General features: G+C 45.9%; 1 protein-coding gene across 1 annotated transcript; it reads left to right on the forward strand.

Moving 5' to 3' along the window:
- Positions 1-855: 855 nt before the first annotated feature.
- LOC111150397 (nyctalopin) lies at positions 856-16,974 on the forward strand. The gene is made up of 3 exons (XM_022507819.1): positions 856-955; positions 5,518-5,601; positions 15,566-16,974. Exons 1-3 carry the CDS (start codon positions 856-858, stop codon positions 16,972-16,974), a joined length of 1,593 nt encoding a protein of 530 aa, XP_022363527.1.
- Positions 16,975-17,450: the final 476 nt, after the last annotated feature.

Here is a 17,450-nt window from a genome sequence, read left to right on the forward strand (position 1 = left end):
CATTACAATTTTTTTTGAATGAGTAACCTCTATGCCCAATGTGGGGCTCGAATTCATGACCCCAAGATTGAGAGTCACATGCTCTCCCAACTGAGCCAGCCAGGTGCCCCCTAAGACAACCCATCTTTAAAATATGGGCAGCATGTTTTGAATAGCTCTTTCATCAAAGAAGATATACAGATGACTAGCAAGTACATGAAAAGATACTCAACCTTATTAGTCATCAGGGAGATGCAAATGAAACCCACAAGGAGATACCACTTCACACCCACTAGGATGGCTAGAGTTAAAAAGACATAGCAAGTGTTGGTGTGGATGTGAAGCAACTGAGATACATACCATCTGACCCAGCAATTCCTCTCCTAGGTAAACGCTGACTGAAAACACGTGTCCGCGGCAAGACTCACCCACAAATCCTTCCGTCAGCCTTAGTCACAATAGGTGAAAACTGGAAAACAAACCAAACGCCCATCCACAGGTGACTGAACACACAAATTGGGGTACATCCGCACAGTGGAATATTGTCCAGCAGTAAAAATGAACCACCGGGGCCTCTGGGTGGCTCAGTTGGTTGAGCGTTCAACTCTTGGTTTGGGCTCAGGTCATGATGTCAGGGCCATGAGATCGAATCCCACGTCTGGCTGCACGTTCAGCAAGGAGTCTGTGAAGGTTTCTCTTTCCCTCTCCCTCTGCCGCTCCCTGAGATCTCTCTGTCTCTCTCAAATAAATAAATAAATCTTAAAAAAAAATGAAGGAACAAGTGACATTCAGACAACACAGATGCATCTCACAAACATCATGTTGACTGAAAAAAACCATTTGATTCCATTTATATGAAGTTCTAGAATAGGCAAAATGAATCTACAGTTCAGAAAGCGGATCAGTGGTTTTCTGGAGCTGCAGATGGATGGGGAGGGGACTGCTGTCAATGGGACCCGAGGAAACTTTCTGAATGGTAGGAATGTTCTAAATCCTGTGTAGAGCGGAGCTTACATGGGTGTGTTGCATTTGTTATACACTTAAAATGGGTACATTTACATTGAGGTAAATTATACCTCAATCAACTTGACTTAAAAGAGAAAAGGAAGTCTTAAGGGAGAGAGCGCCTGCACCCCAAAGAGAACACATCCTTTATTAATGAGACTCAGGTGCTGTGGAGTGAAGGGCAGTATGTGTGCGCCATTCATTGGTGTCGTTGCATGGATAAGTAGCTCGTTGGCTTTAATTGTGGAGTAGTACTCCTTGTATGGGGGCTACTAGTTTGTTCATCATTCATTCTCCCCATTGAAACAAGTAGAACACTTGTTTCAGTTTGGGGCGATTATCAATATTTAGGCCCGGAGGCCTTCCTGGGGCCTTGTGTTCTACTCCTCCTATGGGACAACTCTCTACCATAGGATTCGCAGGGCCTGTGAGGCTATCAGCAGAACACCCTTCCTGAGACACACCAGTTTCTCCATCCCCCATGACGCACATTAGTCAGCAAAGCTGAGGGGTGAATCCAGGATCCTCTCTGTCTTTACTGTCACAAAAGGTATGTTTGTGGCATGAGAAGGAAGTTCCGGGATTACCGTGAAGTCAGAGGCCATGGGATGGTCTCCCCCACTGCCTCTCCGTTTCCCCCAACCCATTTCGTTTTGAAAATCCAGCACTGGGTCTTGGCCTGAGGAGCAACCCGGATAGCATTTGCAGGGAGTGGGAGGAGAACGACTTCCAGAGCCAAAGTGGCTGAAGAGATTTTGCTGAAAGCAGAAAATGACCATATTTTCCCTTGCTATTTTGGTTTCGTGAGGTGCAAGTTCTTTGAAAACAATGAGGATGAAGAAACACTTAAAACTCAGTCTGTGGTTGGAAACTCCATGAGTAACTGTTCTCCTCAGCAGACCTCAAGGGGAAAAGCACGCGTCTGAATAGCGGAGGGCCTCTGAAGGAGAAATTCCTCAGCTGGTCTACATTAAGACCTCATTCTATGGGGCATCTGAACCCAGCCTTCCCTGCCTCCCTGCAGCGCGGAGGTGGTCAGCACATCAGACCCGAACACAAAAGCAGGGACCCATTTCTGTATTTGCCTAGATTCCAAACACCTTGTAACATTCACTATTATTATTATTTTTTTATTGAAGTAAAATTCACACAACATAAAATTAACCATGAACCATTTTCTTTTTAAGAGAGAGAGAGAGAGAGAGAGAGAAAGTGCACCTGCATGCATGGTGAGGGGAGAGGAGAGGCAGAAAGAGAGAGAGAGACTTATGCAGACTCCATGCCCAGCATGGAACCCAATGTGTGGGCTCGATCTCAGGACCCCCAGATCATACCCTGAGCCAAAATCAAGAAATCAGGAGTTGGACGCTTAACTGACTGAGCCACCCAGCTGCCCCAATCATGAACCATTTTAAATTCTTTAATTTTTTTTTTTTTTAGAGTAGGCTCCAAGCATGACATCAAGACCTGAGCTAAGAGTTGGACGCTTAACTGACTGAGCCACCCAGGTGCCCCAAACCGTGAACCATTTTAAAGTGTAGAGTTTGGCAGCATCGAGCACATTCACAATGTTGTGCAACCATCACCTCTATTTCCAAGGCATTTGCATCACCCCGAAAGGAAACCCTCTACCTATTAGGCAGTCACTCCACATTCTTACTACTCCCAGCCCCTGGCAGCCACTAACCTACTTTCTGTCTCTACGGCTTTGCCTCTTCTGGGCATTTCATGTAAATGGAATCGTACAGTATGTGGCCTGTGTGTCTGGCTGCTTTCCCCTAGCCTAATGTTTGTTTGTTAGATTTTTTTATTTATTTGAGAGAGAAAGCACGGGGGGAGGGGCAGAGGGAGAGGGGGAGAATATCAAGCATACTCCATGCTGAGCTCAGAGGGCAACGGGGGGCTCGATCTCATGACCCTGAGATCACGACCTGAGCCGAGTTGGACACTTAACTGACCGTGCCACCCAGGCGCCCCTAGCATAACGTTTCTGAGGTTCATCCACATTTAGTGTGTATCGCTACTTCATTCCTTTTTATGGCAGAATAATATTTCATGGTGTGGACAGACCACATTTTGTTTATCCATTCATCTGTTGATGGACATTTGTTTCCCTCTTTGGGCTATTGTGAATAACGCTGCTATGAACTTTCATGCCCAAGTATTTATTAGAACACCTGCTTTCAATTCCTTTGGGTATATACCTAAGGAGTGGAATTGCTGGGGCATATGGTAATTCTAGGTTACACCTTGTAACTTTTTATACCACGTGGATAAATCCCATTTTTTATTTTTTAAAGATTTTTATTTGTTTATTTGACAGAGATCACAAGTAGGCAGGGAAGCAGGCTCCCTCCTGAGCAGAGAGCCCGACTCAGGGCTCGATCCCAGGACCCTGGGATCATGACTTGAGCCGAAGGCAGAGGCTTTAACCCACTGAGCCACCCAGGTGCCCGATAAATCCCATTTTAATAAAGTTGGTCCATCTGGACCCTTGGGTTTTGACTTGGGCTGTGTATTGGGATAATCTGTGGAGCACAGTGCCTGGTTCCACCCTTGAAGATCAGGATTCTCTTAATGTAGTATCCCGCCTGAGCATTGTGAGTGTCTGGAAAGCTCCTTGGATGATTCTAATGTGCAGCCCAGGCAGAGAACCATTCTAGACTCTTCCTTGCAGTCTACTTGTTGTAACTTCACTAGTCTCATACTTGGTGTCTTGCTTTCCACTTTGGGGGCAGATCTCCACGTGATCCTTGAAGTACTAGTCTCTCAGTGAGATTTAATCCTGTGGCAACAGTGCCTCATGGAGCCTGCTGTTAGCTTTATCCCATGCTTCCACAGCTGTTTCGAGTTTTACAACTCACCCGTTCCTCATAATGGTCTGCCTGTTACAGATGAGGGAACTGAGATTTGGAAACCTTGGCTGAGGTTAAAGTAACACAAAACGCTCAAGAGAGCAGTATGAGAAGGCAGGAATGAAAGGCAGTGTCATCAGAGTTTATGAGAGAATTAGAGAGGCCGTGCCCTCAGGATGAGTGCTTCCAGACTGAATGCTCTGGAAAGCCCCGTATTCGTAACCTTGAGCTGTGACAGAGCCTGGCAGAGCAGCGGCCAGTCCTGAGACCGGGCCAGGTTGGCTGAATTTCCCATCTTCCTCTCCCAACGTCAGACTGGGAATAAAAGCACTGAAACCTTTTCAGAGTTCCACACGGATCCTTCTCAAAAATACTGGTTTGCGAACAGAAATTGCTCAGCAACTGCCAGGGAGTTTGACCTTCACCTCTCACAAACTGTGATCTTTATTTTAATTCGGTAAATGTTTTTCTGGCCAAGGGATCCCAGTGGAACTTGGCCCTGGACAGCCGAGGAGATTCGCTTTTGGAACCATCACTGCTGATGTCATTTGCATTTGGAAAAATCAGGGATGGCCTCAACAAATTTTGATTCTATATTCTATTTATTGTGCCAGTGAATAGCAAGGAGCTTCCTTTTGGTTGAGGGGCACTGCCTGGTCCTGAATTTGAGTAGCTTTTCTTTTAAGGTGGAATGTTCACGAGGTTCTTTGTGGGGGAGGAAGGGGCCAGAAGGAGGAGATGGTGCAGATATTAAGGGGACCTGTTTTACCTCTGATGCTGTTTTGGATTCTTGATGTAAACCACAGCACCTACTTAAGGTACCGTTGAAGCCAAGAAGGGGTTATTCAGGATTGTGAGGTGTTCCCAGTTTTCCTGGTTGGGGCCCACTGCCCAGAGCAATGCCTGAGCCAGGGAGCCCAGCAGCTCCAACAAAGGCCCTGAGGCCACCACCACTGGTGGACCCACCTGGCACTCATGGGTGTCATGCTGGGCACTGGGTCCCAGACGTAATACCTCGAGAGACCGAAAATCCAGATACCTCTGCCGTCATCCTGGCCAGAATATGGTTTCTGCCTTGCACTTACTTCTGAATCCAAGTGTCCCTTTGGGTGTCCAATCGACAAAACTAGGTCACATGCCTGGGCCCTAACTGTAAGGGAAAGAGAATTTCTGGCTTCTGTCTTGAGGAGGAAGGACTTATAATGTAGAAAATTCCCTAAATGTAGAAAGAGTACTTAAAAGGTGCCGGGTAGCCAGAAAAAGTATTAAACATCCTCTACTATCAGAGATGGTTTGGTCACAAGGAACAGAAATCCACTTGTCCACGCAGATGGTTTGAGTAGGTTTATAAAATGGAAACGAGGAAACGTCATAGAAACAGCTATAGCCGGGCCTTCTGAGAACTAGCGAGCTGGCGAGCAACTTCCCGCTCTTCCTCATCTCCATCTCTGTGATTCTCACATTGGGTTTTGTCCTCTGTCCGCACACCAGCTTCCTCACCTTGCCCTGGACTCCTGCTCCCTTGTAACTCTGACCAACACGTGGCTCTGGTAACAAACCTAGCCCCAGTATTGTACCGGCTGATGCCCACACCATCTCACTGCCCATTCCATGTTCACAGCCAGTTGGTGGGGAGGGGGGCAGGGGCTGTTGAGTGAATCTGATTGGCTCTGCTTAGGTCAAATGTTTATCCCCAGTCCAAACAGCTGTGTCTGGGAGGAGGCAGCAGAGACCCACGGGGTTCTGGTACTTTTTCTTAGAGGTGGCGGTTGGCAACAGCTGCTGACCAACTGGGAAAATGAGAGCCAGAACGGCCCCTAAAGGGCAGGAAGCGCGGGCCCTTCAGTGTATAGTTAAAGAGACGGAAGCTCTTTGGGTGTGTCCTGTGGGGAAGAGTACAGCATAATGGAAAGACAAAAACCAAAGGTTGATGTCATCTAACCACTTTGAACCTCAGTTTCCTCTTTCATGAGAAGAGAATAATACTTACCTTGCAGATTGTCATATGAAATGAAAAAAAGGTAGCAAGCTTAGCTTTGAGCAAACACTAATTAAAAAGAAACCCACAAAATCTGATTAATTTGAACTCTATGATACATGCTCCTATCACCCAGATAACATTCCCAAACTATGTCTTATAGATATTTGCTGTCTTTTGGGACCGAGTTCATCTGCAGGCCTTACTCTGTTGAGCTCTCAGAGCCTCTCTGCCAACGGCTCTGTTCTGGGACTGCATAGAAGTATAATCTTATAGTATGTATCCTTTTGTGTCAAGTTTCTGTGGCTCAGCATAATGTTTTTGTTGTTTGTATCAATGGTTTGTTCCTTTTTCTTTCTCTTCTGTTGGGTAGTTTCCAATTTTTATCTGTTCTGAATAAGCCACTGTGAGCATTCTTGTACAGTCTTCATGTGGACCTTTCTTTTATTTCTCTTGGGTAAATACTTAGGAGTGGAATTGCTGAGTCATAGGGTAGGCATATGTTTAGCTTTAATAGACACTGCCAAAGCTTTGCAAAGTTCCCGAACTATTTTCCACTCCCGCCAACCATGTGAGAATCCAGTTGGTCTAAGTCTTTGCCAGCATTTGGGGTTGTCAGTCTTTTGAATTGTTGCCATTCTAGTGGGTGTATAAGGAAATCTCATTGTTTTAATTGGCACTTCCCTAATGACTACTTAATCTATTCTTTCATGAAGTGTCTCAAGTCTTTTACCCATTTTTATTTAGTTGTCTTTTCATTATTTGTTTGTAGTTGTTTTTATATTCTGTATACAAGTCATATATGTATATGGTATACATATGTGTATATATATGTATACACTGTATTATTTTCCTTGATATCTTTTTTTTTTTAAGCTGCTTTATTGGGGCACCTGGGTGCTGCAGTTAATTAAATGTCTGGCTCTTAGTTTCAGCCCAGGTCATGATCTCAGGATCATGAGATCGAGCCCCATGTCGGGCTCTGTGTGGGGCTCCACATGGGACTCTGTGACAGACTCAGCACTCAGCTTGGAGTCTGCTTAAACTTCTCTCTCCCTCTGCCCTCCCCCACACACTCGCTCATGCTCTCTTGTGCTCTCTCTCAAATAATCTTAAAAAGAACCAACTTCTTGAAATATAATTGATGTTTAACAAACTGAACATATTTGAAGTGTACCCTTGTGAAACCATCAGTGCAATCAAGATAAATGACATATCCATTACCTCCAAGATTTATGCCCCTGTAAGATTCCTCCTTCCATGTCCCTCTCTGCCTCTCCACTCATCCTGGGCCAACCACTGATCTTTCTGTTACTACAGAGTAACGTTCACGTACATGGAATCAGATACTATGTACCTTTTTTTGTTTGGCTTCTTTTACTCAGCAGGATTATCTTGAGATTCATCCATTTCTTTTTATCACCCAGTAGCATTCAGTTGTGTGGCTACATGATAATTTGTTTACCTGTTCAGACTTGGTGGGTGTTAATGTTGTTTCCAGTTCTGTGTTACTATGAATAAAGCAGCTGTGAACAGTCATGCCCAAGTCTTTTTTTTTTTTAAGTTATTTATTTATTTATTTGACAGGGAGAGAGAGAGAGAGAGATCACAAGTAGGCAGAGAGGCAGGCGGTGGCGGGTGGGAAGCAGAGAGCCCGATGCGGGGCTTGATCCCAGGACCCTGAGACCATGACCTGAGCTAAAGGCAGAGGCTTAACCCACTGAGCCACCCAGGCGCCCCGTGCCCAAGTCTTTTGTATGGACATATGCTTTTATTTCCCTAGGAGTAGAATGGATGAATCATAAAGTAGGTGTACGTTTAATTTTTTTTTTTAAAATATTTTATTTATTTATTTGTCAGAGAGAATGAGCACAGGCAGAGGCAGAGGGAGAAGCAGGCTCCCCGCTGAGCAAGGAGCCCGATGTGGGACTCGATCCCAGGACGCTGGGATCATGACCTGAGCCGAAGGCAGCTGCTTAACCAACTGAGCCACCCAGGTGTCCTTGTGCATGTTTAATTTTAAAGGAAGTGCCACATTGTTTCCAGTGTGGTGGTACCACTTTACACTCCCACCAACCCTGTAAGAGGGTCTCAGTTATTCCATATGCTCTTCAACACTTGGTATGTTGATCTTTATAATTTTAGTCATTCTAATAGGATGCAATTCTAATTGGCATTTCCCTAACAACTAAGGATGTTGACCATATTTTCATGTTTGCCTTTTGTGTATCTTTTTTTGGTCAAGTGTTTCTTCACATATTTTGCCCATTTATTAATTGGGTTATCTGTTTTCTTATCACTGAGTTTTGAGAGTTCTTTATATATTTTGGATACAAGTCTCTTATGAGATATATATACAGAGAAAATATATAGCTATTTTCTCCCAGTCTGTGGCCTGTCTTTTCATTCCTTTTTAAAAAAATGATTGATTGATTGATTGATTTTAGAGAGAGAGCACACGCAAGCTTGACCTAGTGAGGGGCAGGGGGAGGGAGAATCCTGAAGCAGGATTCTCTGAGTGTGGAGCCCAATGCAGGGCTCAATGCAGGGCTCAACGCGGGTCTTGATCCCAGGACCCTGAGATCCTGACCTGAGCCGAAATAAAGAGTCAGATGCTTAACCATCTGCATCACCCAGAAACCCCTCTTTTCATTCTCTTAACAGTGTCTTTCAAAGAGCAGACTTCTTTTATTTTGATAAAGTCCAAGTTATTATTTTCTTCTTTTATGGTTTTTTTTTTTTTTCTTTTTGTTTCTAAGAAGACCTAGCTTACCATTAGGTCACAAAAGATATTCTTTTATATTGTCTTCAAGAAGCTTTATAGTCTTAGCTTTTACATTTAGGTCTGTGGTCCACCTAAAATAAGTTTTTGTGTGTAGTGTGAGATGGGGGCCAAGGTTTTTTTTTTTTATTTTCTAGGGATTGCAATATGCATCTTTAATTTATTGTGGTCTGCCTTGAATTAATCTTATACTGCTTCATCTATAATGTAAGATCTTTACAAGAGTACAATTCAGTTTTACTTCCCTTCTTATCCTTTATGCTCTAGTCATATTTGTCATTTACATATGTTATAAACTCCACAGTGCATTGCTCTTTTGGCTTTAAACAATCACTTACCTATTAAGCAATTAAGGTGAGGAAAAAGTCTTTTTGTGACATTATTGGCCATTTCCATTACTCTTCATTCCATATTTCCCTTCAGGCTAAAGAACATCTTTGTTTCTTGTGCGGAAGATCTGTTAGGGATGAATTTTCTTTTTTTTAAGATTTTATTTATTTATTTGACAGAGATCACAAGCAGGCAGAGAGGCTGGCAGAGAGAGAAGGGGAAGCAGGCTCCCTGCTGAGCAGAGAGCCCGATGTGGGGCTCCATCCCAGGACCCTGGGATCATGACCTGAGCTGAAGGCAGAGGCTTAACCCATGGAGCCACCCAGGCGCCCCTAGGGATGAATTTTCACAGATTTTGTTTACTTCATTTCTGAAGATACTTTTATCGGATATAGAATTCTAGGTTGCCAGATTTGCTTTTTTTTTCCCCCCCAGGACTTAATTATTTTTATTTTTATTTAAGTAATTGCCACACCCAGTGTGGGACTTAAACTTGCCAGCCAGGTGCCCCTTTTCCAGCACCTTATTTTTTATTTTTTATTTTTATTTATTTTTATTTTTTTTAAAGATTTTATTTATTTATTTGACAGACAGAGATCACAAGTAGGCAGAGAGGCAGGCAGAGAGAGAGGAGGAAGCAGGCTCCCCGCTGAGCAGAGAGCCCGATGCGGGGCTCGATCCCAGGACCCTGGGATCATGACCTGAGCCGAAGGCAGAGGCTTTAACCCACTGAGCCACCCAGGTGCCCCTTTATTTTTTTTAAAAACTATTTTATTTATTTACTTATTTATTTATTTGAGAGAGAGAGAGAGAGAAAGAAAGAGCAGAGGGAGAGGGACAAGTAGACTCCACACAGACCATGGAGCCCTACTCGGGGCTTGATCTCAGGACCCTGAGATCATGACCTGAACCAAAATCAAGAGTTGGATGCTTCACTGACTGAGCCAGCCAGGCACCCTTTTTCCAGCACTTTAAAAGATGCAATTTCAGGGGGCACCTGGCTGCTCACTTGGTAGAGCATGGGACTCTTGATCTTGGGGTTATGAGTTCAAGCCCCACATTGGGCATAGAGTTTACTTAAAAATTTTTTTAAAGATATATTTTATTGTCTTATAGCCTCTGTGGGTCAGTCATCGTTCTTATTGTTGTGTACTCTATGTAATGTCTTTTTTCTTTGGATGCTTTAAAGAATTTTCTATCTTTGGTTTTCAGCAGTTTGACTATGATGAGTCTAGAAGTATATGTGTGTGTGTGTGTGTGTGTGTGTGTGTGTGTGTGTGTGTGTATGTGATGTTACTTGGGGTTTGCTGGGCTTCTTGGTTTTAATCAAATTTTAGAAACTGTCAATTATTTTTCTGCTGTATTCTCTTTCTTCTGTACTTTTAAACTCCAAATACATGCATGTTAGTCTAATTGCTTGATATTATCCCACAGGTCATTGAAGTTCCAATCATATTTTTTCCAGTCTTTTTTTTTTTCTTCTGTGCTTCTGTAATTTCTGTTGACCTCTCTTCAAGTTCATGAAACCTTTTTTTCTGCTATGTCCAATCTGTTTTTCTTATTCAATCATTTTTTAAAAATTTCAAATATTGTGGTGTGCCTGGGTGGCTCAGTTGGTTGGATGTTCAACTTGTGACTTTGGCTTAGGTCATGATTTCGGTGTCCTAGGATTGAGCCCCGCATCAGGCTCCATGCTCTGCAGGGAGTCTGCTGGAGGATTCTTTCTTTCTTTTTTTTTTAAATTTTATTTATTTATTTGACAGAGGGAGATCACAAGTAGGCAGTGAGACAGGCAGAGAGAGAGAAGGAAGCAGGCCCCCCGCCGAGCAGAGAGCCTGACGCGGGGCTCAATCCCAGGACCCTGAGATCACGACCCGAACCGAAGGCAGAGGCCCAACCCACTGAGCCACCCAGGCGCCCCTGGAGGATTCTTTCTGTTCTCTCTCTCTCCTTCCCCAGCCATGCTCTCTGAAATAAATAAATCTTAAAAAAAATAAAATTTCAAATATTATATTGTTGTTTCAGCACTAAGATTTCCATTGGGCTCATTTTTAGTTTCACTATCTCTTCTAAGATTCAAATTTTCCATGTCTTCACCCACTATATCCATCTTCTCCTGGAAATTTCTTAACATATTTATAATTAATCCTTGTTTGGTAATTCCAACATCTGGGCAGTCTTTGGGTCTGCCTCTGTTAACTACTTTTTTTTTTTTCCTTTTGACAAGTGTCATGTTTTGCTACTTCACATATCTAGTATTATTTGTATACAAGTAGTAGTTATAAGGAATTCTAGATTCTATATCTTCCTTTGAGGAGTGTTTAATTTTGTATGGCATTCACTTAAAGTACTGACTGGCAGGTCACCTTGATACTGGGGAGGCTTACTTTTAGGCTTTGTTAGGGTAGGCCTAGTGCAGTTTTGCCCTTTGTCCTGGGAAATGGTCTTTACTGCTAAGGTGTGGCCCTCTGGGATTTCCATGGAAAGCCTGAGGTATTTTATAAGCCTTCTAACTTGGTAGACATTGAACTTTTAATCTGTCTCCCTTTACTGGGAAATTGTTGAAATCTTTGGTTAGTGCGTTTGGCCTTCACTTCTTGGCTCCTTGGAGTCACTCCACATATAGGCACGTTAGGACTCAAACAAAGATCTGAGGGGAGTCTGTATGCCAGTTTTGTGGCTCCTTCTTTTCCATGTTTTCCATCTTCAATTTCCAGACACTGTGGCAGCTGTAATACTCTGACTTCTAACGCATCAGCCTGATAAGACTCTTGCTTTCTGGTTGAACTCTACTCCCTATCTGCAGCATGGACTTGAAAATGCCCTAAGAGGGGGCACCAGGGTGGTTCAGTGGGTTAAAGCCTCTGCCTTCGGCTCAGGTCATGATCCCAGGGTCATGGGATGGAGCCCCACATCGGGCTCTCTGCTCAGCAGGGAGCCTGCTTCCTTCTCTCTCTCTGTCTGCTTCTCTGCCTACTTGTGATCTCTGTCTGTAAAATGAATAAATAAAATCTTAAAAAAAAAAAAAGAAAATGCCCTAAGAGGAAAAGGCAGTTTTCTTTTCATTTTAATTTTTATAATTTATTATTTTTTAAAATTCCAGTAGAGTTAACATACAGTGTTATTTAGGTATAAGAGGAAAAGTCAGATAAATGTGTCTTCACCTAGTTTGCCTCTCATTTTTTTTAATTAATTTTTTTTAGAGAGGGAAGGAGGGGGAGGGGCAGAGAGAGAGGGAGATTAAGAATCTTAAGCAGACTCCATGCCCAGCTTGGAGCCTGACCTGGGGGTTTGATCTCAAGATCCTGAGATCATGACCTGAGCCAAAACCAAGAAATCAAGAGTTGGAGGTTTAACCGCCTGAACCACCTTGACCCAGCTTCTCTTCTTTTAAGGGTTGTAGCTACTCTGGTTGCCTATTTAAGTTGCTCTCTCGTGTCTTCAAAGATTTTTTTGTTTAAGTATTTTTTCAGAGTTTACACTAGCTATCAGCAGGAATGTTAGTCTGATACAAGCTCCTGTGCCATTACTGCAAGCAGAACTCACCCAAATATGTTATTATTATTATTTTTTTTAATTTGTTTTAGTACCCTGCTTTTCTGAATCATTAGACATATACTTAGTCTTCATATTGGGTAAACCCATACTGGATTTTGGTTGTCTGTTCTGAGAATTTACTTGATTTCATTTGAATTTCACTAAGTAATCCAGTAAATTAATAATTCCTAATGGCTCTCAAAGTTTCAGAGGTTGAAAATAGATGTTTAATAGTGACAACATCTTGATGTTGTCTGAAATAGACATTCCCTATTTTCTCAAATAGGGAATACATCCACATGGTTTAACATTTAAGATAAAAACGACACATAAGGGGTCCCTGGGTGGCTCAGTGGGTTGAGTCTCTGCCTTCAGCTCAGGTCATGATCCTAGGGTCCTGGAATCTAGCCCCGCATCTCATCTCAGGCTCTCTTGCTCAGCAGGGGGCCTGCTTCCCCCTACCCTTCTGCCTGCCTCTCTGCCTACTTGTGATCTCTCTCTGTCAAATAAATAAATAAAATCTTTAAAAAAAAGGACACACAATAAAAAGCTTCACTCCCACCCCTGTTGCATGTGTTTTAGAAAAACTGGCAGCTCCATTTTATTAACTAATCCCTGTCATAATCCCAGGAATTCCTTGACAGAGGTTTTGTGTTTTTTTTTTTTAACCAAACTTTAAAAAAAAAAGATTTCATTTATTTATTTGAGAAAGAGAGAATGAGAGAGAGAGAGAGAGAGAGACCATGAGAAGGGGGAAGGTCAGAAGGAGAAGCAGACTCCCTGCTGAGCAGGGAGCCCAATGTCGGACTTGATCCCAAGACCCTGGGATCGTGACCTGAGCTGAAGGCAAACACATAACTGACTGAGCCACCCAGGTGCCCTTTTTTTTAAAAATAGATTTTTAAATTTATTCATTTGACAGAGATACAGAGACAGCACAAGCAGGGAGAGAGGCAGAGGGAGAGGGAGAAGCAGACTCCCTGCTGAGCAGGGAGCCCGATGTGGGGCTCGATCCCACATCGAGCTGAGCTGAAGGCAGATGCTTAACCATCTGAGCCACCCATGTGCCCTTATGTTTTGTTTTTAACAAATGACATTCTCCAGGAGGAATCATTACAGAGGAAGGCATCAATTCCATTTAATTCTGCAAACATTTAGTGTGTCGGGAACAATGTTAGCTATTGTGGAGTAGAAACATGAGTCATACAGTTGAGAGTGCGCTTCTCTTAATTAAAAAGGAGAAGAGAGTAGAATGAAGGACTATTTGTAAGGAAATCTGATGCCTTCTACTTGACCCAGTTGGAAGAGTTGTGATAGAAAAAGGTCCCATCCCTGCCCAGCTGACGCCTGGAGTTAAGGTTATATTCTTGGCTCTGTCTCTCTAAAAGGGTTTCTCTCTAGCCCAGCTGCTGCCCTGTTTACAGTCAAGCTCAGCACAAGGTCCAAGAACTTTGCTGGAAGCTTGGTGTCTAGTTCATAGGGAGAGGTTAGAACTAAGTCAAGCCTCTGTAATATCAGAATGTTTAACTAGCTACAGTTTACAACAGAGGGGTTGCTCAAAGGGCTGAGTGTTCTCCAGCCAAGTCTGAAAAAGCTGAACCCCTTCCTAGCAGCTGAAAAATCATGGAGTGTCCACAACAAATGTACTGAAGGTACTGGAAGCTGAACAAAGCCACAGAGGCAGCAGCAAGCAGATTCTGCACACTCCTTGTGTGGCCACACCTTCAGGTTCCTACAAGAGCTCCGAGGCAGGGTAATGGGTACACAGTGGGAGGGACTGAATGGCAAATCAGGGGTGTTTGCTAGGAATTTGGGAGTACTGCTGAGGGAGGCTAGAAATTATGAGTGTCAGTGGTCAGGTTTATCTCAGGGTACCTTTGTTCCTCTGCGGGAATTTCAGATCGAGCACACTCCACCTGTGAGCTGCTCCGGGCCAGATAAAACCTGTGTTTCTTCCATGCTGCCTTTTCCATTGGAACTCAAGATGGGGCTTAGGACCTCTGGCTACCATTCTGTTTTGCTGCAGGTGGCAAGCCTCCTGGAGGGCTTTTGAAGCCTTTATCTGATTCTCCATTCATATGCTCAGAATAAAATTAACTTATAAACACCATTCTCTCCTGTGATGATTTATAAAAGTCTCTAGAGAGCAAGGGCTGGTGAATGATAATTAACTCCACCGTGTCCACAGTTATTTTTTTGAGATGCATAAGCAGGTCATTGTAAATTTAGAATGCTGTCCTTATGGCTTAAATGTGGTGATTGTTAAAAACAAACAAAAAAAAGATTGACAGAATTTTCTTTCTTGACCAACCTCCTGTTCCTTAAATCTTATTCATGAGGCTTAATTTCCTCGGGGGGGGGGGGGTAACTTTTCAGTTATTGAATTCTTATAGCGGGAGGGACTAGAGCAGCACCAGTAAAAATATAATGCAAGCCACTAATGTTTAAATTTTCTAAGTAGCCCCATTAAAAATCTAAAAAGAAACAGTTGATATTAATTTTAATATTTTAGTTAATCCAATATTTCTAAAATGTCATTTCAACACATAATCAATATAAGAATTATTGATGAGATAACTTTTTTTTTTTTTTGGTACTAAGTGTTTGAGACCTGCTGTATATTTTACACTTCCAGCACATCTCAATTCGGGCTAGGCATATTTCAAATGCTCAGTAGCTACATGTGGCTAGTGACGACGACGGTACTGGGCAGCGCAGGACTAGAGCACAGGCCTCGGTGATGCCCTCGAGGTCCCCCTACGCATGCAATGAACCCCCTAGGCCGAATTCTAGGAGAGCATTAAGTGATGTTACAGGCGGGAGGGTGTTTCGAATTGGGTCAGATGCCAGAATCCCACTTGGGATTTGCCGGTGAAGATAACTGGAAAGCAAAGGGGTGGGTGGCGTGGGTGGGGAACCTGCGCCGGGAAGGTCTGGGACCTGGAAAGAAGGAATTCGGAGGGCGCAGTTATGCAGGAGGTGTGAGAACTTGGTGGGTAGAGGGCAGAATCCTGCTAAGTGGACAGGTAGGACTTCACTGGCGCGACCCTTTGACGGTTGTTCCTTTTCTGTCTTCTTTCCGTGCTCCTCACCTCCCAGCGGTGGTCTTCAGCCTGCCCAGCGTCTGGGCGGAGGAGGCCTGCACGCGCACCTGCCCCGCCGCCTGCGCCTGCAGCAGCACCGAGCGCGGCTGCTCCGTGCGCTGTGACCGCGCTGGCCTCCTGCGGGTGCCGGCCGAGTTCCCGTGCGAGGCGGCTTCCATCGACCTGGACCGGAACGGCCTGCGCTTCCTGGGCGAGCGGGCCTTTGGCACGCTGCCGTCGCTGCGCCGCCTGTCGCTGCGCCACAACAACCTGTCCTTCATCACGCCCGGCGCCTTCAAGGGCCTGCCGCGGTTGGCCGAGCTGCGCCTGGCGCACAACGGGGAGCTGCGCTACCTGCACGCGCGCACCTTCGCCGCCCTCGGCCGGCTCCGCCGGCTTGACCTGGCCTCCTGCCGCCTCTTCACGGTGCCCGAGCGCCTCCTGGCCGAGCTGCCCGCCCTGCGCGAGCTCGCCGCCTTCGACAACCTCTTCCGCCGCGTGCCCGGCGCGCTGCGCGGCCTGGCCAACCTGACGCATGCGCACCTGGAGCGCAGCCGCATCGAGGCGGTGGCCTCCAGCTCGCTGCAGGGCATGAGGCGCCTGCGCTCGCTCAGCCTGCAGGCCAACCGAGTCCGTGCGGTGCACGCGGGCGCCTTTCGCGACTGCGGCGCCCTGGAGCACCTGCTGCTCAACGACAACCGGCTGGGGGAGCTGCCCGCAGAAGCCTTCGTAGGCCTGCGCCGCCTGCGCACGCTCAACCTGGGTGGCAACGCGCTGGGCCTCGTGGCGCGCGCCTGGTTCGCGGACCTGGCGGAGCTTGAGCTGCTCTACCTGGACCGCAACAGCATCGCCTTTGTGGAGGAGGGCGCCTTCCAGAACCTCTCGGGCCTCCTCGCTCTGCACCTTAATGGCAATCACCTCACTGTGCTGGCCTGGGCCGCCTTCCAGCCTGGCTTCTTCCTGGGCCGCCTCTTTCTCTTCCGCAATCCGTGGCGCTGTGACTGCCACTTGGAGTGGCTGCGGGACTGGATGGAGAGCTCTGGGCGCGTGTCCGACGTGCCGTGCGCCGCCCCGGGCTCTGTGGCTGGCCTGGACCTCAGCCAGGTGGCCTTTGGGCGCTCTTCTGATGGCCTCTGTGTGGACCCCGAGGAGCTGAACCTCACCGCATCCAGTTCAGGCCCGTCCCCAGAGCCAGAGGCCACCACCGTGAGTAGGTTCAGCAGCCTCCTCTCCAAGCTTCTGGCCCCGAGGGCCCCAGTGGAGGAGGTGGCCAACACCACCGAGGGGCCGCTCAACATCTCCCTGTCCGACAGCCTTCCCTCCGCCGGGGTGGTCGTCTGGGTCCACAACGCCCGGTTTCTCCTCGGCTCCGGTCTCCTGCTCAGTGTGGCCCAGCACGTGGTGTTTGTCCTACACGTGGACTGACCTTGCCCCAGTGGGGTAGCCCAGATTGCCTTGGCCAGTGGGGGGAAGTGTAGTTAACTGGCCTTGAGATTGTTTGTGGTGGGTGGGGGGGAGAGGGGAACAGGGTGGGGGCAGGTGGTGAAAATTCCAGCCCAGGACGGAAGGGACAGTTAACTTTCAGAGATGGCTCTAGGAAGAGGAGAACCCCGGGGAATGCCACGCCAGGGATGGGGTGGAGGTGGAGAGAGGAATGGATTTCTGTTCATGTCATGGGCATCGGTTGGAGAAGAGAATCAAGAGTGAACGTGGGCCCTCCAGTGAGAAGATTAGGAATTGGAAGCTCCTAGGGCTACAGGGCTCTACCCCATCACTTGCCCCCATCTTCCAGGAAACAGAGACTCCAGTGCCGGAAATAGCGTCAATCCAGTGGCTAAGTACCAAGAACTGTGCCAGTTTTGCTGGTGGGACCGCCCATTAAGCCCAGCCCCTTTGTTTTC

The sequence above is a fragment of the Enhydra lutris genome, unplaced genomic scaffold (genome assembly GCF_002288905.1).
Source record: "Enhydra lutris kenyoni isolate GAN:26980312 unplaced genomic scaffold, ASM228890v2 scaffoldscaffold23, whole genome shotgun sequence".
In the NCBI taxonomy this organism is placed as follows: domain Eukaryota; kingdom Metazoa; phylum Chordata; class Mammalia; order Carnivora; family Mustelidae; genus Enhydra; species Enhydra lutris.